Source organism: Phyllostomus hastatus, unplaced genomic scaffold (genome assembly GCF_019186645.2).
Source record: "Phyllostomus hastatus isolate PE091 unplaced genomic scaffold, TTU_PhHast_1.1 phas_scaffold_78, whole genome shotgun sequence".
In the NCBI taxonomy this organism is placed as follows: domain Eukaryota; kingdom Metazoa; phylum Chordata; class Mammalia; order Chiroptera; family Phyllostomidae; genus Phyllostomus; species Phyllostomus hastatus.
The window spans coordinates 53,069,561-53,092,823 of NW_025334041.1; the positions used below are offsets into that span (position 1 = coordinate 53,069,561).

At 36.7% G+C, this 23,263-nt stretch overlaps 1 protein-coding gene across 3 annotated transcripts in view; it reads left to right on the forward strand.

Annotated features, from left to right (window-relative positions):
• The window catches only part of RALA (RAS like proto-oncogene A), a 95,422-nt gene that overhangs the window by 63,906 nt on the left and 8,253 nt on the right, over positions 1–23,263 (forward strand). For all 3 annotated transcript variants that reach the window (XM_045828500.1, XM_045828501.1, XM_045828499.1), the window contains 2 exons: positions 9,993–10,145; positions 19,943–20,151. In XM_045828500.1, coding sequence (XP_045684456.1) covers positions 10,032–10,145; positions 19,943–20,151 — 323 coding nt within the window. In that variant the 5' untranslated portion in view covers positions 9,993–10,031. The remainder of the gene's footprint in view (positions 1–9,992; positions 10,146–19,942; positions 20,152–23,263) is intronic.

Consider the following 23,263-nt stretch of genomic DNA (forward strand, 5'->3'; position numbering starts at 1 on the left):
TTTTTTTTTTTTAATTTTATTTTAATCATTGTTCAAGTACAGTTTTCTGCCCTCTACTCCCATTCTAGCCCACCCACCCATCCCTCCCCAAGAAATTCTCTTAATGGGTATTAAAGGTAAAGGAGACTCAGGTGATAGAACAGATGACTTCTAGGTCTTTTAACTGTTTTATTATTATTGTGAAGAAAGTTTTGTATACAATAATTAATATTATTTATATTGTTATCAGAGTTTTGTGCCTTTGCCAGCATACAGTCTTGTCCCAAGGGCTGGATATATCTTTATTTATTTGAATCACTCTTAATGTTACCTAATGTCATTATCTTCATGTATATCAAGTAGTTTGTGTTCATTTTATGTTCAGTTATGTACTCTTTATTATATTTACTTTATATATTGACTATATAATATATATTTCATATATAATATATTGATTGTAATGTATTATATTGATTAACCTTTGAAATCTCTTGCTTATAGCAATTTTCCAGTTGATTCCTTTGGCCTAAGTATTAAATTGTATTATCAGATTATAATGCTCATTTACCACATTTTTCTAATGTCATCAGATACTACTTCTGGCACAATGCTAAGTAAGAGTGATGATGGTGGGCATTCTTATCTTATCCCTGACATTAATGGAAATGCTTTTATTTTATTATTAAGTATGATGATATTTTTATGGTTTTGGTTTTAAGATAGTCAGTTTCTGTACGTATTAAGTAAATGTCAATAAATTTCTATCTTTCTGAAGGTTTTTATAAGCAGTGGACTTTGAATTTTATCAAATACCATTCCAGATCCTGTAGAAATAATCATGATTTTCCTATTAAAACAGAATTATATTGACTTCCTAAAATATAAAGCCATTCCTGTATATCTGATTCAATGTAGCTGGTCACTTTGGTTTTATTTAGAATTTTTGCACCATATTCACATGATAGGTCAATCAACTTACTTTTTCTTTAGTCTGTCTTTGTTAGAACTTCTAGCTCTCTGAAGAGAATTTGGAAGCTTTCTCTATGCTCTGGAACATTAAGTAGTATTGATAATACCAGTTCTGTAAATGTTTGGACAAATATATCAGTGATATTACCTGTGCCTGGTAATAAACCTAAATAGTCCTAAATCCTTTTCAAAACAGAGTTGTATATATCATTTTCTTAGTCAAGTGTATTTTAGCTCTTCTAAAATTATTCATTTTATACTTGATTCTTGAGGTACTCAGAATTTACTGAGCCATAAATTCTTGGTGTTTTTAAATGGAGAAGATATTCTTAATACAGATAAGGAGTGTCATGTGTGAGTTGTTTATATGAAGTACTTTACATTTTGAAAGTGAGTCACCAATTTGGCCTCTACCTACTTGTGATTAGTAATAGTTTGTAATGATTTGATAGGGACTAAACTTATAGTTAGTATAAACCTTTAATGAACCGCTCAAATTGGATGGTAGGGAATTGCTTTATTTAATCTTTTTATTAGCAAAAAATCTGTCAGTAAGAACTTTCACCAGCTAATATTTTTCTTAGACTAAAAGCTTAAAAGTGTCTTTTTTAAAAAATTTTATTTATTTATTTTTAGAGAAAGGGGAAGCGAGAGAAACATCAATGTGTGGTTGCCTCTCATGTGGCCCCCACCGGGGACATGGCCTGCAACCCAGGCATGTGCCCTGACTAGGAATCAAATCAGTAACCCTTTGTTTTGCAGCCTACGCTCAATCCACTGAGCTACACCAGCCAGGGCTAAAAGTAAGTGTCTTTATTATGAAAGTCTAAAGCAGATAATGAACTCTGGAAAGACAAAGGTTGTTTGGTTTTTTGTTTTTTGTGGGCAAGGGAATATTTGATATCATCCTTGGTAGGTAATTATCAAGTATTAGAGAACTAGATTGATCATTTGTTAGAAATAAATTTTTTTAAGATTTTATTTATTAATTTTTTAGAGAGGGAGAGAAACATCAATGTGCAGTTGCCTCTCGCAAACCCCCTACCAGGAACTTGGCCTGCAACCCAGGCTTATGCCCCAGACCGGGAATCGAACTGGCGACCTTTGATTTGTAGGCCAGCACTCAACCACTGAACCACGCCAGCCAGGGCTGTTAGAAAACTTCTTAAAGTTTCAAATAGAGAGCTTAGTGTCTGCATTGAAAATTTGTGGTCTGAAGTGCCTTAACTCACTTTCTATTTGTGGTGGGCTGAATAATGGCCTAACAGGACACCCACGTCTGAATCCCCAGAATCTGTAAATGTTACCTTCTTTGGTATAAGGGACTTTGCAGATGTGATTGAGATGGGATGATTATTTTGTATTATCTGTGTGGGCCTTAAATGTAATCACAAATGTCCTTAAAAGAAGGAGATAGAAGAGAAGACTATATGACCACAGAGTCAGAGATTGTAGCAATGCAGCCAAGGGCTAAGGAAAGTCAGCCTGTAGAGGTAGAAAAGGCAAAGAACAGATTCTCCCACAGAGCTTCTAGAAGGAACTCGTCCTACTGACACCTTGAGCTAGCCCCTTAAGATTCATTTTGGACGTCTAACACCCAGAACTATAAGACAATACACTTGTTTTCTTTTAAACCACTACAAGTTTGTGGTAACTTTTTACACCAACCACAGGAAACTAATACAGTATGGATACCCATTAACTAAACATATGAGAGCAGGGACCTAGGTCTGTAGAATTCAGCTCCACATCTGCAACAACTCTGCCTTACATAGTAAAGTAGGTACTCAGTATATTTGTTGATGAAGGAAGGAAGGAGGGAGAAAGGAAAAATCAGGTAATTCAAAATCTAAATGAACATTGTGAGCATGATGTAGGTGTTTAGTTTCTGGATGAAGCAGAGAAAAACAGTAAGTTTAAAAAGTTGATGCTCACCCATAACCAAATAAATTCTGTAGTAGTATTCTAGGATACCACTTTTAAAAATTGGACAGTAAAATGTAAAAAATAATCATTGAGGAACCAAATAAACCAAACACTTTGAAATTCAAGAACACCTATTTCATTACTTGAAGCAGTAAAACACAAATGCATGCACAAATGGAGAAGTCATATTTTAACTAAAATTCAGGTTCAGTCCCTCAGGAGAGTTGTGGCCAAGGCAGAGGCATAGGTAGAAACCCTTTGCTTCCTCACACAACCAAGAGGAGGATAACAACCAATCTAAAATTAATAAACAACCAGAAGTGCCAGAAAATCAAGCTGCATGGAACTCCAACAACCAAGGAATTAAAGAAACAGTCAACCAGAACAACCAGACCAATAAGAACCTGAGGCGAGGCAAGGAGACCAAGCAGGCAGGGCCAAATGAGAGAAACTGCAACGAGATGGTGGACCAGGCGAGTGGGGCTGGATGAACTGGAAAAAAGACTCAGAGCTGACTATGGACTACAGTGGTGGGAGAAACTCCCAGTCTCATACAAGAGTTCATTGGAAAATAGGTTAGAGCCAAGCAGGCAAGCTGCTTCCCTTTCTGGGCCCTTCCCCACAGGCAGTGCCCACAGCACAGCAAGGAAGGTTGCTCTGCCCTGGTGAATACCTAAGGCCCTCCCCCCTTACAACTTAATAAGTGCACTGAGACAAAGAAATATGGCCCAAAAGAAAGAACAGAACAAAACTTCGGAAAGAGAACTAAGTGATGAGGAGATAGCCAACCTATCTGATAGAGAATTGAAAGCCCTGGTAATCAAAATGCTTGCGGAACTAATTGAGCTTGGTTGAAAAATGAAAAAGCAAATGAAAGATACCCAAAATGAAATAAAGCAAAATATTCAGGGAGCCAACAGTGACAGGAAGGAAACCAGGACTCAAATCAATGATTTGGAACAAAAGGAAGAAATAAACATCCAACCAGAACAGAATGAAGAAACAAGAACTCAAAAAAGTGAAAGTCTTACAGATCTCTGGGACAACCTGAAACATTCCAATACCTGCATTATAGGGGTGCCAAAAGGAGGACAACAACAACAAGAAATTAAAAACTTATTTGAACAAATAATGAAGGAAAATTTCTCAAATCTGCTGAAGGAAATAGACTTCTAGGAAGTCTAGGAAGCTCAGAGAGTCCCAAAGAAGCTGAACCCAAGGAGGAACACACCAAGGCATATTATACTTACATTACCCAAGATTAAGGATAAGGAGAAGATCTTAAAAGCAGCAAGAGAAAAGGAGACAATTACCTACAAAGGAGTTCCCATAAAACAAGGCAAGGACCTACATCCAAGGTTACTCTATCCAGCAAAGCTTTCATTTAGAATGGAAGGGTAGCTAAAGTGCTTCCCAGATAAGGTCAAGTTAAAGGAGTTCATCATCACCAAGCCCTTATTATATGAAATGTTAAAGAGACTTATTTAAGAAAAGGGAAGATCAAAACTATGAACAGTAAAATGATAACAAATGCACAACTATCCACAAATGAACTCAATAGAAAAGAAAAACAGTGGAAACAAAAACTAAGGAAACACCCCGAACAGGAACAGAATCAGAGAAATTGACATCATATGGAAGGATTTCAGTGGGGATGGTGAAGGTAGGAATGGGGGGTAAAGGTACAGGGAAGAAAAAGCATAATTGGTAGGCAGAAAATAGATGGGGAGAGTTTAAGAATGGTATAGGAAACAAAGGACTCAAAGAACTTATATTTGCACCCCATGGATATGAACTAAGAGGGTGGGATGCTGAAGGGTTGGGTGGTACAGGGTGGAGGGTGTATAAAAGGGGGGAAATTGGGAAAACTGTAATAGCATAATCAATACAATATATTTAAAAAGTAAAAATAAAATTCAGGTACAATCCTTTAATTTATAGTTTATATATGGTACCCAAAAAGGTAGTTAATTGCACTTTTTGTCAAGTGAATGCAAGAAATAAATAGGCTTGCATTATTGGGTTGTTTTATGACTAATTTTATCTTTAAAGTGAATTATATGTTCATGTGATACAAAAATCAAAATATTATAAAGCAAAAAGCCTCTTCCATATCTATTTAACACTGACTTATATTCTGTCCTCACAGGAACCTTGTGTTAACATTTTTTTATATTCTTTCAGATATATAAACAAGTAAATTCTTCTTTTTAAAAATAGTTTTAGAGCACGGGGGAGAGAGAAACATTGATTTGTTGTTGCACTTATTTATGCATTCATTGGTTGTTTCTTATATGTGCCCTGACCAGGGAACAAAGCCACAACCCTGGCGTATTAGAACGACACTCTATCCAACTGAGCTACCCAGCCAGGGCCAACAAGTAAATTCTTAAGTAACCCTTTTTTCTCATCTTTGTGTGTAATTCATAACATACAAGGTACATTGTTCAACATCTCAGGGTTTTGGGTTTGTTTTTTTTTTCCTACTTTAAACTGCCTCCAAATATGTTTGAGCCGCCTCCAAATAAGTGCATAAAGGTTGTCCTGCCATGTATCTACCTCGCACTTCTCCTGCAATGAATGAATGTACCTGTTTTTCTACACCAGGTATTGACAAACTTTTTCTGTAAACATTTAGATTTGTGATCCCCTACATTCTGTTTCACATTCTTCTTGGTTTTGTTTACAACCCTTGAAAAGCATAAAACCATTCTAAAAAAGCCTGCCAAGGGGACTTGCTTGCTGATCCTTACAAACATTATCAATATGAGGGATAGAATAGTGGTGTCATGATATAATTTTATTCGTATTTCTCTTATCAGCAAGGCTGAGCATATTTGGAGCCATTTGTATTTCCTCTTCTGTACCTATTCATATTTTTTGCACATTTCCCTGTAATTGGTAATCTTCTTTACAGTAAATTTTTGTGTAGGAAAATTACCTCTTACCTTTGAAGTGAATTGGAAGTATTTCCTTCAGCTTTAACTTTTTACTTTGCTAATTAAAGATTTTGCTAAGTAAAAATTTTTTGAGTTGTAAAATGTATCAAAGTTACATGATTTTTTTATTTTACATTTTTTATGTAACTTCTATGCCTTTCCATTCTTTTGTATTGGTGTGAAGAGACTAGATATTTTAGGTGATTGTCATATAAACATCTCTTAATAACAATTTAAAAAGCAACCAAACAAAAAACCTTGTCTATCCATGGCACCATTCATCTTCAGAGTTAAAGTCCATTTTTATGCCTCCTGTTTTCCCTTCAACCCACCCCATTCAGGCTATAGTTCCTACCTCATGGGTGAAATGACTCTTCTCAAGGTTTCTAGCAGTCTCCATCTTGCCAAATCTAGTAATTATTTCTCTGTTCTTCCCTTATCTCATCATAGTTCATCTCATTCTCAGCAGGATTTGACAGTTAACTTCTATGACTATATAATCACTAGATTTCCTCCTTCATGGCCACTGTTCCTCCTGGACCAGACTGTTGGGTTGTCTCTGGTATCTGTCCTCTGCTGCCTTCTCTTACCCATCTTCAACATATCCCCAAGGATACCATCTGTAAACTGACATTCAAATTTTTGTCTCCATCTCTTCCTTCACCCTTGAACTCCAGACTGGAACATTCATTTTCCTGTGCAGTAACTCCAACTGGATATCTAATACACAAGCAGAACTTAGTATTTCTTTCCCTCATCTTTCTCCATCTTAGGAAATAGGACCACCACACATTGAGATATTTTTAGAAGTTACTCTTGTTTTTCCCCATCTAGTCAGTCAGGTCCTGCCTACTGTGTCTCCAAAAGTATCCCAAACATCATAGTGGTTAGGAGAGCCAGGCTGCCCCAGTTTGAAACGCGGCTCAGCCTTGAGCAAGTCATCTTCTGTGACCCAGATTCCAAGTCTTTGAAATAAAGTTGAAATAGTACACATCTCATAGGCTTGTTCACACATGAAAGGTGGTGCCCAACTATGTTAATATGCATAGGGTGCTCAGAACAGTGCCTAACAATTAATGAAGACTTAGTAAAAGTTTGCTGTGGCCATCCCAAAATAGGCGGTATTGGTACTTATACCAGTACTTGTTAGTAGTGCCATTTCTGCTGCTGCTGATGCTTCTGCTTCTGCTGCTTCTGCCACTGGTGCCACCGCCCCTGCCCAAGTCTGTGTCTTGTGTGGACTATGGGATAGCCTTCTGTGCTTTCAATTCTTGCAGTTCTAGCATCCATCCATATACCAACTATGGCAATCATTTTAAAATATAAATGAAATTATGTCATGATTCTGCTTAAAAACTCTCCAGAGGCTTTTCATTATAATGGTAATAAAACTATAACATCTTTCCACAGCCTTCAAGGCTTTTTATGATTTGGCACCTCCTATCTCTCAGTCTCACCTCCTGTTATTCCCAAAGCTCCATCTACTCTGGCCTTCTGGTCCCTAGAATATGTTAAATCCTCTGCCATATTAGTTCTTTGCATTTGTTAGTCCCTGTGTCTGGAATGTTCTTTCTCTCAGAATTGATTTCTTCATAAAACTCAGACCTTAGCTTGGATGCCATCTCTTCAAAGGGGTAATCCTTGATCTTCCTAGTTATCCTCCCCTCACTTTTTATCCTAGTGCCTCCTTACTTGTTTTGTTGCACTTAGCATGAAAAATGGAATTTTCTTATTTTTGCATTTGTCTGAAGTTCCACGTAGGTAGGGCTTTGGCTTGTTTACCATCAAAGCAACATCTAGACTAGGGGTTGGGAGCTAAACTGCAGAATGCCAAGTTTTTAAAATGAGAGGAGTATATTTTTAGAAGGAGCTTCTTTTTCTGAATAGCTTCTTGGAAATAAGGGATGTGCAACTCATAATTATTAAGGAATAGTTACACTTTGGAAAAATGTCTTTGGGACCCTCTGCCTTTTCTAAGTCACAGACTATTTTAAATTGTTCTGTAAAGAAAGGTGTTTCAACCCAGTTTGTGTAACTACTATATGTTTTGCTTTAAAAATGTGCGCACACACAACTTTAGCGTATTAACTGATGTGGTAACACCCTGAGCTCATGTACTACTCACTTTTAAAAATATAACTAGTTGTGAAATGATTACAGCTTCCAAGTAAGCATCATGATAGTGAGAAAGAAGTCATTTCCTGATTTATGTAGGCACACCAGCAACAGCATGCTCCATAAACATGCTCAGGCTTGGTATTTTTCAGACATTTAATTACTTATCTGAAGTATACTATTTTTACTATATCTAAGTAGTTATATCATTCTGAATATATTGATCATTGTCTTTGATATCCAGGGAAAAGAGGGGTTCAATTCCTGTTTTTTTTTTTAGTTGAATTGAACTTCTAGCTTCCAAGTGTGAATCCTTTACCATACAGTTCACAGTTCAAGATGCTTCTGCTAAAATGATTATGGTATAATGATAAGAACAGTATAAAAATTGCATGTCTAGTGTGATCTCAGTTATGCTCTATATGTGTTAAAAGCAACCTCTAAGGATGTTAACATATTCATGTTGTTAAATGAATAGCAAGATTGTTTAGGTCTATTTTATTAATACTTTTCTGTATTGGGCAGTTAGGTATATGGAAATGATTTCTGGGTGCAGCCTGAAGGAGTGCCCAGGTGTTAATGTCCTGTGCAGACAGTGTTTGAGGCACAGACCCCAGGCAGACTGTCCTTGCTCAGACTTGTGATTGAATCTCTGGTAGCTTCAAAGTAGCAAAGAGCTACTTTGCTTCAGTACATCCTAAAGCACTCCCCAAGGTTAAATCAGACTTCCAACATCTGTTTATTTGTTCATTCAACACATGAACTGCATGGCTGATTTTGCTGAGCCATTTTAGTTAAAGTGTAAAATGTAAAGTGTAAAATGAGTCAAAAATACATGGCTTCTGCCCTCTGGTTACTTCTAGTATATTGGAGAAGACCCATATTAAAATAACTAATGACTGAAGCAGTTTCAACTTGATGGTTATGATAGAAAAGTATCAGACACAATAAGGAGAGCAAAGGGCAGGGGAGAGCCTAACTTAGGTGGAGTTTTGGATAAGGCTGAGACCCCAAAACTGAGAGGAGTTAGCTAGAATAAGAATTTACCAACTGGAAGAAACTGCGTAACAAGGCCTAGAGATGGAGAAGAGCATATGAAGAACTAAGGGAGACCAGCGTGTGTCTGGTGCAGCCAAGCTGGGAGAGATTGGCACAAGATAGGGAGGTAGGCAGGATGGAGTGTTGTCCTGTGAGCTGCAACTTGGAAAAGCTATATCTGTGGCCAAAATAAGTCAAAAGAGATAGATACTAAGAAGAAAGGGTACAGTCTTCTGGATCTTCTAATAACAAAAGATCTCTTTGCTTGGGCTTCCACAGACTCAGTGTTTGTTGTGATTTCATGGTCTCCATTTCTAAGGCCAAGCACCATTGCCAGTGGTAACTGGGTGCCATTAATGTACCTCACCACTATAGCTTCTGGAAGAACCTGGCCTTTCAGTACTGAGCACATACATGTAGTAAACAAATGATGCATGTTCCAAGGAAAGGGAGGGTACATGAGATCCAGGACTTTTGTTTATTGGCCATTCACCCCAAGGTATATGGATGTTCCAGAGATAGGATATTTGAGAATTGAGATGGTGTTGGATTCTATTGATAATTCTACCACCAAGTTGTTGGAATGCAGTTTCTTCTTTTCCAAACTGGAAGTAAGTAAGCCCTTCAATTGACAATCGTTTTGTTGTTGTTCAGTTTCTTACTGGAATTAGAAGAAACGTCTCTATATTGCCAATAGAGGTTAATATGAAAACAAAGTGATCAAAATTTAACCAGCTTTCATAATCTGTGTGATTATATTCTCATACAGCTCTATTATCATCAATGTGGTTGCATTGGGAAATTTCCACTTTTGGTTACAGCTTGTTGTTGAAAACTATTATAAGAGAAATGCTTTTGAATTACATGTTTGCTTTATTGCCATGGTGTTCTCTGATGTGATTCTCTCCTTAAATGTGCATACTTCATTTGCCATGTTTAAAATCACCACAGGATGAAAACTAGTATCTTGAAGCATATGAACATTGTAAATGTACTAAGCATTACTTATTCTCTCATTCCTTTTAGATTCTTCTTAATCCTTTGGTGAGAACTCTGTGATATAAGATGGCCGCAAATAAGCCCAAGGGTCAGAATTCTTTGGCCCTACACAAAGTCATCATGGTGGGCAGTGGTGGTGTTGGCAAGTCCGCTCTAACTCTACAGTTCATGTATGATGAGGTATGTGCTGATTTCAAAATGGATATCAAAAGTTTGGGCTTTCAGAGAGTATTTCTCTACCTTAGTTTTGGTGTTATTTTGGATAAATTCCTTGAATGGTTGAAAGCTATTAATCATTTTTTATTTTTAAATTTAGAGCCACATTTACACACAACTTGATATAACCTGTAACTCAAGATCTGTAAAAACCTTATACTTCAAAAACAAAATGAAACTGGAAACACTACCTATTTTTTAGCAATCTAACCTTGGCTTATTTATTTTTAGTGTTTCCATGGCAATTCTCACCTTGAATTAATAGAACTAGTGGACGTAGAACCTAATTGAAACTTGAGGTTAACAACATACATATGGTGTCCTTTAATAACTTAAGTGGAACTGTTCTTTATTGTGTATTTGGCATGGCACTACATTCAGCATTAAACAGGTAAAGGCTTTATCTCTAAAATCTAATTGCTAGACAGGTTAACAGATGTGTGTGCATGCATTTATTTATATCCAACCTTATCAACCCAGATTCTTTTCCTTGAAGACTCTTATCAAGTCCAAATGATTTAAGAGTTGGTAATCTAATTTAAGCATTTATCCTTAATTCTTCCTCACAGTAGAAGCGAGGTTTTGCCATTACTCTTTCTTACCTCATCCTCCTAATAGTCCTCTATGATAGGTAGTGGTGTCCCCCTTTTACAGATGAGGAAACAAACCCTCAGAAAGGTTATCCAGCTTGTTTAAACCTGGTCTCTTGAAAAAAATCTTGGAGATTTTTACCACCCAGTGTTTCCTTTTGTTGCTTCCTTCTATAACATTTTTTTCATACACACAAAATTCTCAAATCCATGAGTTGTCTCACTTGGTGACTATAATAAAAAATGTGGACAGAGGGAAAATTGAAATAGTGCTTTAAATGAAATTACTAATTTATCTGTTCAGTTCTGTTGTCCATACTATTCGTTTACATATTGTAGCTACCTTTTCATTGTTTTAAATCAAAGTGTACAAACTATTTACTTTTGTCAAATGGTAAGAATGGTGGTTTCTTCTTTAAAAATTAAGGATTATAGGACATTTTTCCACAAAGTACTTTTTGTAGCATCTTAGCTAACAGTGTCTTTTCCTTTTTAAAATTATTGCCATCTTTTTAAAAATGTATAGTTTATTTTTCAATTATAGTTGATACACAATATTATATTAGTTTCACATGTACACCATAGTGATTAGACATTTAAATAACTTATAGAGTGATCACCCTGATAAGTCTGGTACCCATTTGACACCATACATAGTTGTTAAAATATTGTTGACTATATTCCCTATGCTGTACTTTATCTCCTTGTGACTATTTCTATAACTGGCAATTTGTACTTCGTAATCCCTTTTACATTTGTACCCATTCCACAAACCCCCCTCCAATTTAGAGACCATCAGTTTGTTCTCTGTATATCTATGAGTTTATATCTGTGGTGTTTGTTCATTTATTTTGTTTTTTAGATTCCACATATAAGTAAACTCATATGGTATTTGTCTTTCCCTGACTTACTTCACTTAGCATACTACCCTCTAGGTCTATCCATGTTGTCCCAAATGGCAGAATTTCATTCTCTTTTATGGCTGAGTCATATTCCTTTGTATATATGTACCATATCTTTATCCATTCATTTATCAGTAGACATCTAGGTTGCTTCCGTATCTTGGCTGTTGTAAATAATGCTGCAGTGAACATAGGGTACATATGTTTATTGCAATTTATGGTTAATATTTCTTCAGATAAATACCCAGAAGTGGAATTGCTGGAATATATGGTAGTTCTATTTTTAATTTTTTGAGGTACCACCTCCTTACTGTTTTCCACAGTGCCTGCCCCAATTTAGAATCCTACCAATAGTGCCTGAGAGTTCTCTTTTCTGTACATTCTTGTCAACCCTTGTTCATTGATTTATTGATTCATTCTAACAGGTGTGAGGTGATATTTCCTTGTGGTTTTAATTTGCATTTCTTGATGATTGGTAACAATGAACATGTTTTCTTATGTGTATTGGCCATCTATCTGTATGTCCTCTTTGGAGAAATGTCTATTTAGGTCCCCTGCCCATTTTTAAATTGGATTGTTTGGGGTTTTTTTGGTGTTAAGTTGTATGTGTTTTTTATGAATTTTGGGTGTTAACCCCTTATTGGGTATATCATTGGCAAATATCTTCTCCCATTTGCCAAGTTGTCCTTGCATTTTATTGGTTTCCTGCACTGTGCAAAACCCTAGTTTGACATAATTGCATTTGTTTCCCTTGCTTGAGGAGACATCCCCCCCCCCCCAAAAAATATTGCTAAGACTGATGTCAAAGAGTTTACTGTATATGTTTTCTTCTAAGAATGTTATGATTTCAGGTTTCATATTTCAGTCTTTAATTCACCTGAGGGTTTTTTGTATGTGGTTTTAAAAAGTGGTATAGTTTCAGGTTTTTGCATGCATTTGTCCAGTTTTCCCAACACCATTTATTGAATACACTCTTTACTACATGAAATAATCTTGCCTGTTTTCTCATGTATTAGCTGACCATGGAGGCATGGGCTTATTTCTAGACTCTGTTCTGTTCCATTGATCTATGTGTCTGTTTTTATGCCGGTACCATGTTGTTTTGATTACTATAGCCTTATAGTATAGTCTGATAACAGGTAGTGTGATACCTCCAACTTTGTTCTTCTTTCTCTATTTCTTTGGCTATACAGGCTCTTCGGAGAATACTTACAAATTTTAGGATTATTCTAGTTCTGTGAAAAAATGCCATTGATATTTTGATAGCATTTACTATAGCATATGTACATTGCTTTAGATAGTATGGATACTCTAACAATGTTAATTCTCTCCCTATCCATGAGTGTGGTATATCCTTTCATTAGTATTCTACTATTTACTGAATTTATTTATCAGTCCAGTAGTTTTTTTGGTTGACTCACATTCTTTTTTTTTTTTTTAAGATTTTATTTATTTATTTTTAGAGAGGGAAAGGAGGGAGAAAGAGAGAGAGAGAGAGAAACATCAATGTGTAGTTGCTGGGGGTCATGGCCTGCAACCCAGGCATGTACCCTGACTGGGAATCGAACCTGCGACACTTCGGTTCGCAGCCTGCGCTCAATCCACTGAGCTATGCCAGCCAGGGCTTGACTCACATTCTTTATATATAGTATCATGCCATCTGCCAATAATGACAGTTTTACTTTTTACTTTCCAATTTGGATGTCTTCCCTCCCCCCCAACCCCAATCTGATTGCTGTGGCTAGGACTCCCAATACTATGTTGAAAAAAAGTGGTGAAAGTGAACATTCTTGTTTTGTTCCTGGTCTTAAAGAAAAAGCTTTCAACTTTTCTAATTGAGTGTGATGGTAGCTGTGGGTTTGTCATGTATGACCTTGATTATGCGGAGATCTGTTCCCACTATCTCCACTTTGCTGAGAATTTTTATGACGAATGGATGTTGGATTCTGTCAGATGCTTTTTTTTGCATCTACTGATATGAGCATATGATTTTTAACCTTCATTTTATTTATGTGGTGTTCTATCTATCTTATTAATTGACTTGTTAATATTAAACCAGCCTTGCATCTGGGAATAAATTCCACTTGATCATAGTGTATGACCTTTAATGTATTATTAAATTCAGCTTGCTAAAATATTGTTGAGGATTTTCCTCTGTGTTCATCAGGGATACTGGCCTGTAATTTTCATTTTTTCTTTTTCTTTTGTTTTTAATAGTGATTTTGTTGGTTTTGTTATCAGGGTAATGCTAACCTTGTAAAATGAGTTTGGGAGCCTTCCCTCTTCAGTTTTTTGGAATAGGTTGAAAAAGATAGGTGTTAATTCTTCTTTGAATGTTTGGTTACAATAATTTGGTCCAAGACTTTTGCTTGTTAGGAGGTTTATGATTACTGACTTGATTTCATTAGTAGTTATGGGGCTGTTCAGATTTTCTGTTTCTTCCTCATCAGTTAGTTTTTGGAGGATTGTATGTTTCTAGGGATTTACATTTCTTCCAGTTTGTCCAATTCATAGTATTTCCTTACATTCTTTTGGATTTCTGTGGTGTCAGTTGTTAGTTCTCCTTTTATTTCTGATTTTGATTTTTTCAGTCTTTGTGATGACTCTGGCTAAAGGTTTATCAGTTTTGTTCAAGTTTTCAGAGAACCAGTTTGTGCTTTCATTGAGCTTTTAAATTTTTTTACACTCTTTAAATTTTTTTTCTGCTGTGATTTTATTATTTCCTTTTCTTCTACTCAGTTTGGGCTTTATTTCTTTTTCTAGTTCCTTTAGGTTTAAGGGTAGGTTGTTTATTTGAAATATTTCATGCTTCCTTTTAAAAAAAATTTTATTGATTGATTTTAGAGAGAGAGAAGGGAAAGAGAGAAACATCGATTTCTTGTTCCACTATTTCACGCATTCATTGGTTGATTCTTGTGTGTGCCCTAACGGGGAATCCAACCCACGACCTTAGCATATGGGCACAATGCTCCAACCAACCAAGTGACCTGGCCAGGGCTTTCTTGGCTTCTTGAGGTAGTCCTGTATTGCTGTAATTTACCCTCTACAACTGCTTTGGCTGTGCCCCATAGATTTGGGGTTGTTGTTTATTTATTTTCATTTGTTTCAATGTACCTTTTGATTTCTTCCTTGATCTTATTATTGACTTATTCATTATTTAGTCTCCTCCTGTCTGAGTGTTTTTCAATTTTCTTCTTGTAATTGATTTCTAATTTCATACTACTGTGGTCAGAGAAGATGCTTGATATGATTTCTATCTTAAACTTGAGACTTGTTTTGTCTTCTGACATATGATCTGTTCTACAAAATATTCTATATGTACTTAAATGTATATTCTGCCTTATTTGGGTGAGATGCTCCAAAAATATCAATTAAATCCCTATGGGCTAATGTGTCACTTATGGCCACTGTTTCCTTGTTGATTTTGTACATGGATGTTCAACCCATTGTTGTCAATGGGGTGTTAAAGTTCCCTACTGTTACTATCTTACTGTTGCTCTCTCCCTTTATGTGTGTCAGTGTTTGCTTTATATATTTGCATGCTCCTATATTAGTTAAATAGATGTTTTGACAAGAGTTCTGTCCTCTTTTTGGATTGATCCCTTTATCATTATGAAACACTATTCTTTGTCTCATTTTATAGCCTTTTGTCTGAAAGTGTATTTTTTCTGATATAAATATTGCTATTCCAGCTTTTATTTTTGGCTGTCATTTGCATGAAATATCTTTTCCATCCTTTTACTTTAGTCTACATGTGTCTTTTAATCTGAAGTGGGTCTTTTGTAGGCAGCATGTGTTGGGTCTTAGCCACCCTATGTCTTTTGATTAGAGCATTTAATCTACTTACATTTAAAGTAATTATTAATATTTTTTAGTTATTGCCATTTTAGTATTCATATATTTGATCTTTTTTTTTCTTTTAAAATAAGTTCCTTTAACATGTCTTGTAATCCTGACTTGTGTTGGTGAACTCCTTTTTCTTTTTCTTATTTTACAAAGGGTGGAGGTTTCTTTAAAAAAAAAAAAAAGATTTTATTAATTAGAGAGAGGAACAGGGAGAGAGAAGGAGAAGAAGAAAAACATCAGTGTGTATTGGTTGCCTCTCTCACACTCCCAACCAGCGATCCTTCAGTTTGCAGGGTAGCATTCAATCTACTGAGCCACAGCAGCCAGGGCATCTGGCTTTGTCAACACTTTGTCGGCTTTGATTCTAAATGACAGCCTTGCTAGGTAGAGTAATCTTGGTTATAGGTCCTTGCTTTTTATCACTTTGAATATTTTGTGCCAATCCCTTCTGGCCTGCAAAGGTTCTGTTGAGAAATCAAATGAAAGTCTTATGGGAGCTCCCCTGTAGGTAACTGTCTTTCTCTTGCAGCTTTTAAGATTCTCTCTTAGTCTTTAACATTTGGTATTTTAATTATGATGTGGCTTGGTATGGCCTTTGCAGGTTCAGCTTGTTTTGGATTCTCTGTGCTTCTTGGATTTGTATGTTTTATTTCCCTCACCAGGTTAGGGAAGTTTTCAATCATTATTTCTTTGAATAGGTTTCCAATTCTTTGTTCTCTCTCTTCCCCTTCTGGTACCCATAATGCGAATGTTGTTATGCTTGATGTTGTCCTGGAGTTCATTTAAACTATTCTTTTTTATTATTATTCTTTTTACTTTTTGCTGTTGTAATTGGATGTTCTCTTCTACCTTGTCTTCCACATTGCTGATTCCACCCTCTGCTTCTAATCTCCTGTTGACTCCCTCTAATACATTCCTCATTTCATTTATTGTATTCTTCATTTCTGACTGGTTCTTTCTCTTTTATGGTTTCTATTTTTTTGTATAAGTTCTCTCTGAGTTCATCTACTGTTCCCCTAGGTTTATTGAGCATTCTTATAACCAGTGTTTTGTACTCTGTATCTGGTAGATTGTCTCCGTTTTATTTAGTTCCTTTTCTGGTATTCTGTCCTGTTCTTTCATCTGGGAAAATTTTTTTGTCTCTTTATTTTGGCTATCTTTGTATGTTTGTGTCTGTTTACTAGGTAGATCTTGCCATGTCTCCTGGTCTTGATAGCATGACCTTCTATGTGGAAGTTGTTCTATGAGGCTAGTGGTTCAGTCCCTCTGGTTACCTGTGCCTGATGCTTCAGGAATGTCCCCTGTGTGGATTATGTGTGCCCACCTGCTGTAGTTGGGGCCCACTGATGCACATCAGTGGGTGGGGTTGACCCTCAGGCTGACAGGCTGTGAGGGTACCTATGACTACAGCTGTCATGCTATTGTGTCTTGACTAACCCTTGGAGCGGGAGTCACTCTAGTGGGGCACTGGTGCCTGCTGAGTCCTGCCTTTGGGTTTGTCATTTGCAGAGCTGGTAGGGTGATGGTGTAGTATGGTCTGACACTGGTCACTGGGTATGTTGGGTCTGAAGCCTTCTAGAAGGGGCTCTGGTGCACAGCCAAGGTCAGCTGCTTCTTGGGTCATGCTTGTAGCCTCCAGGTAGAAGCTTCAAAATGATCTGCATTTGGTTGCTTCTGGTGCTAGACTTAAAGGTGCTTGGGAGAGGCCCCACTATCTACTGAGGCTGGATGGTACTTGTTCCAGTCATGGGACCCTTTCGTGGTCACCATAGTGCAAGTTGAGGCCAGATACCACTTATGCCAGCTTTGTGGCTGCTTAGTTGAAATTCTGTTCCAGGCCAACACTGCTTATGCCAAGCTTGGGGCCTTCTGTAGAGAGTCAGCAATGTAAGTTGAGACTGGTAACCACTGTTGCTGGGCTTGGGGCTACTTATAAGAGCTACATTACATGCTGGGGTCAGCGGCTGCTTCTTTGGGGTTTGTGATTCCTTGAGACATTTTGCAAAAGTTCAAAGCAGTAGCCAAGGCAAGGTGCTTTGTCTGGAGGAGCCACTAGAAGAGGCTGGGCCTAGGCAAGTAATTTGGGTGGGGTGGGGTCTTAGGGAATCACTAGGGTGCGGTGAATGGTGTTACCCAGGTTAAAGGAGAGCACAGATTTGGCTCCCACCTATGCCTGGCCAGCTAGGTTGAAGGAGACATTCAACAAAAACCAGTGGCTGCTGTCGTTGGAGACAGTTGCCCTGACCTCTCCCTCTCCAGCACTCTTCTGAAGTTAACCAATTTGGTTCCTCCCTGGATATTGCTGGAGGTTTTTGAGTTTCTGTCCCTGCACTGGAGCTCAGAGCAACTGTTTGTGAGCAAGTGAGTCTGTGTGCAGGCCTCTTAAGAGACTCAGTCACCTCAGCCTCCAGCAGTTTCCTATTCTTCTCAAACATAATACCTGCTAGTTTTCACTGCCAGATGTTATACAGACTCTTCTTCCAGATACTGGTGCCCTGGTCAGGGGAGCCTGGTGTGAGGCTGAGTCCACTTGCTCCTTAGAGGAACCTCCACAGCCAACATATCCCTCCTAAATACTTAATCACCATACTTATTTTACATTTTTGCCCCTCCTACCAGTCTGGACATGGGTTCTTTACATCCTTACTTTTAGGATTTGTGTGTAGCTAGCTTCAGGTGGCTCTCAAGTGGTTGTTCTATAATTTAGTTGTAATTTTGGTATGGTAGTGGGAGGAGGCAATCCCAGAGTTTACCTACTCTGCCATCTTGGCTGGAACCAAGCTACTCGTCTTTCAAACTAATCCTAAATCTATCTCCTTGACAATAAGGAGGTCAAAAATAAAAATATTATTTCTGACATTTGATGAATGGTAAAGCCTTCATTTAATATTCATAAGTATTTGATATTTATTAAATATTTATTTAAATATTATGAACATTAGTTGATAAATATAAAACATTAACATGTAAATATAGTAGAATATTCTGTAGCTTTTACAGTTACAAATACAGTGTTCATTTTCTAAAAATAATTTTTTTTAGATTTTATTTATTTTTTTAGAGCAAGAGGAAGGGAAGGAGAAAGGGAGAGAAACATCAATGTGTGGTTGCCTCTTGTGCAGACCTCCACTGGGGACCTGGCCTACAACCCAGGCATATGCCTTAACTGGAAATCAAACCGGCAACCCTTAGGTTCGCCGGCCAGCACTCAATCCACTGAGCCACACCAGCCAGGGCTAAAAATAATTATTTATTGAATGTCTGTTATGTACCAGGCCACTACTGTAGGCTTTGGAGATATGGTGATGATGAGTCCCCTAGTCAGGGTCCTGGGGTTACATTCTAGCAAGAGGATATAGACAGTGAGCAAATAAGAAATATTCAAAAATGAAATATTTATAGTAACTAATAAAAAAACCACAAAAGTGTGTTCATATATATACCCACACTAACAATAATGCACTGATCAGAATATCAAGGTGAGATTTATGAAGTTGAAAGTGGAAATAGGAATGTAAATTTGTTTAATTATACTATTCTCAAACTTTTGATATTTTTCAAATCTCAAAATTTAAGATTTAATTTACAATACTTTTAGTGTTTACCTAAATATAGACTTACTTTCAAGTTATTTTCACAATTCTTGCATGAAAATTGATATTTAGAGTCACAGAAAGGGATTCTTACACATTTAATAAAATATAAGCATGCCTCATTATATTGTACTTTGTTTTACTGCACTTCATGTGTTTTATGTTTTTTACAAATTAAAGACAAGACCCCTCCACCAGAAAAAGATTGTGACTTGCTTTATTGTGGTGGTCTAGAACCACATCTGCAATATCACCAAGGTTTGCCTGTATTTGTGAAATAGTTTTTGCAGGTAGTGTTTTAAGGGAAAGAAAAGGCACACATTTCAAGCTGTAAACAGTATAGAGGTAGTAGATCAGCCCCCACTTTTTGCAAATGAGGAAGCTGCCAAATTGTCTAAAATGAAAATTTAAATTGGAAGGATTGAACAAAAAGAGCAAGCAAGTGAGAAAAAAGGACGCATGGACATGGACATCAGTGTGGTGATTGCTGGGGGCAGGGCTAGGAGAGGTAGAGGGAGTGTATAAGGGGATAAATGGTGATGGACGGAGACTTGGGGGGTAAATACACAATATAGTGTATAGATGAAGTGTGCTGGACTTGTGCACTTGAAACTTCTATAATTTTGTTAATCAATGTGACCCCAATAAATTCAATAAAAAGGAAAAGAAAATTTAAATTAATGTTGTTTTTACTATTGGGAAAAACTGAATGAAGGGTACAGGACTTCTCTGTACTATTTTGGCAACTTCATATCATTCTACATTTCAAAATAAGAAGTTTTGAAAAGTAAAGATAATTTTTACATGAATATGCTTTTCATCTTTTCTAGTTTGTGGAGGACTATGAGCCTACCAAAGCAGACAGCTACCGGAAAAAGGTAGTGCTGGATGGGGAGGAAGTACAGATTGATATCTTGGATACAGCTGGGCAGGAGGACTATGCTGCAATTAGAGACAACTACTTCCGGAGTGGAGAAGGTTTCCTCTGTGTGTTCTCTATTACGGAAATGGAATCCTTTGCAGCCACAGCTGATTTCAGGTATGTCAGGGAGTAATGTTGTTGCTCTGACTTATTGCATAACAGTTTCTTCCCCAGAAACAAGTGGACAACCAGAGGTTCTTATTTGATAGTGTTTCACTCTGTGTCTAATTGTGGTTATTCCCTCTTAATATCAGTGTGTGTCTCTATCCACTATGTACTTATACTCAGATGCTATCCCAGTGCCCAGTGTATTAAGTTAGAGCTTGTGGCAGCCTTGCTACCCAAAGTTTCTTTATGCATTATGGAAGTATTTCTCTTTGGAGTATAATACTGCTACTGCCATAATAGTTGATACTTGGATCCTATAATGGACCTCTGATCCCGATTTTAAATCTCTCTTCATTCGTTACTATTTTCTCAGCACATGTGTAATGCTCAGTGGGCACATTGCCATCTTCCTCACAATATAGTCCTGATAGCATGAACTGAAATTTTTAATAGAAATGATAATACCATAGCTTGGCATACTAGGTTGTGTTGTATACTTCTCTTATATCTTTCTTACTGTTTGCTTAATCAAAATCTGTCATCAATTTCATTTGATTGGGGGGGATTAGACAGGAGAGAGATTATCTTTATGCCTAAAAGAAACATGACATAAATAAGTTCCTGAGCAGTCTTGTAAATACTACCTGCATAATCAAAAGTATTCTTTAATTATATCTTTATTCTTGTATTATGCACCTGCTGTGGTATGGGGGCACAAAATAATAATGAAATGTATGCATCCTGTTTTTAAGATTCACTCAGCTTAATTAAATTAAATAAGGCATGAAACCAAGAGCAAATTAGTCAAAAGTAGGAGACATGAAAAGTTACTATTACAGGAGATCCAGGAGGGGAGAGAAACTGACGGGCCTTCATGAAATAGATGAGCCTGAAGGATAAGAAGGATTTCCACAGATGAGATAAGAAGTCATTTCAGGTGGTTGAGCAAAAAACTAAACCTGGGCTTATACGAAGTATTCCTTTTTGTGTACACTTGAAGGTCTCAAGAACTTAAAGGGTTCTAAGAGAACATTCTTACAAAAAATATCATTGAGAACCTTAAAATATATAGATTTACTTGTAAAATTAAGTTTGTTTCTGTAAGGAACAGTTTTGTATGTGATAAAGTGCAAAAGGTAGCAGATTCTGGTAACTTGTAATTTTAGGAGACAAACTGAAAGTTATATAAATGGCAATGCTTTATTTATTCAGCAAATGTTTAAGTGCTTATTATGTCATAAAAGGTCCTATTTCAGGTAATGGAATAAATTGTACCACCATAGTCACCAAAGCCAAAGTGGTATTTCAAGGAAATAAGGTATTTTTATGCCAAGAGAAAGAATCTTGGGCTATTGCCATTACAGTGAATCATTCATTACCCTTCTCTTGTACCTCCAATGCATTGTCTTTCCCATAAATAACAATTCTTAATAACTGACCACTGATTATCTGAAGGGGATTTTTGAGACTGTCAGCAGTACACGTGATCTAACCTGCAAAGTACACCGCAAATGTTAGCTCCTTTATTTAATCTTCCTGGTCCTCCCACCACCAAGACAGAATCCATTGTTTCTTCGTCTCTGTATGTGATCTTCTTTCCCCGCTCCAGTAGCACACTTAACACTCTTATACTGAGTTTGATTTATATGTCTTTTTCCTGACTCAGTAAAAAGTCTTGATTACAGAACCCATTTCTTTCCTTTTTTAAAAAAAGATTTTATGTATTTATTTTTAGAGAGAGAAGAAGGGAAGGAGAAAGAGAGGGAGAGAAACTTCAATGTGTGGTTGCCTCTCACACATCCTTTGCTGGGGACCTGGCCTGCAACCCAGGCATGTGCCCTGACCGGGAATTGAACCGTGACCCTTTGGTTTGAATGCCTGCACTCAATCCACTGAGCTACACCAGCCAGGCAAAACCCATTTCTTATCCATCTCAGTGTTTCTAGTACACATATTTGGCACAATTGCTAGCATATAATGTATAATGCTTAGTAAACATTTGGTAGAAATGTTAGAAGACTTTCTTACTTCTTTTGATTCTCACTTATGTCAAAAATGAAGAAGCTGGACCACTTTGTAAAGTTACTTTCCTATTCTAAAATTCCATAACAGCATCTCTAACTCAATTTGAATGGAATATCACATTAAGCAAATGTGTATGAATGTTCTAGACATAGCATTACCTTTCTTTGACATCCAGGAAAATAGCTAATAAAACCCCAACTTACTAACTTTTTTTCCCAATTTATTAGCTTTAAAGCATATTGTGTTCTCACCTCAGAACCCAGTAGGTCCAAGTTTCTTGTGGCCACGTTTGTGATAGCATTAATCACGCTGTAATTTCCGTAATAGTTCTCCTGAAGTACCTGACTCATGCTAGCTTAGTAGGTAGTTATTAAGAAATAAATTAATGAATATATATAATATGACCAGAAGTGCTAAAGTCACAAAGAGTCAATCTTACATTCCTGGTGGTTAGTGTGGCTTAGTGATCAGTCAGGTATTATTAACAACTCAGTTTAGGCAGTTGGTCACAAAGGAAACTGGGTGAGAAAGTAGTAGCAAATGTGTTACCAGCACTGGGAAAAAATTGTGTTTGGCCAAAATCCTTTTCACAAATACATCATAAATTTAATAGCAATAATGGTGATTGTCGACATGCTTTTTGCAAGAAATCATATGAGTGGTAGGAAATACAGTACTCTGTAGAACTGTACAGCTTAGTCTATGTCACCCAAATATGGTGCGCCATTAACATATTTTCTTTCTAAAAGGGTATTTAAGCTCAGTACAAATCAGTGAAGGATGGAGTGACTATAGGTGTGGTCCATATTTTACTATTAGAAAAATGACATTACCTAAAACAGTGCTTACCATGTACCATATGCTTTCCCATTATTAGTATAGGTGAGGTGGATCTGTGAGGTATTTCACAGATTCTAAGACACATATTTCTTGCTTTTTGTCATCTGCTTAACTCAGGGCTGTCTCATATATAGTATGACATCTTAAGTTATAATTGGAAGCAGTTTTTCTTAGTGGTGCATAAAACACATAATGCTTAAAGTTAGTGACTTCTTAAATGTGAAAATTTTAAAAAGTGTTATCCAAATTTATAAAT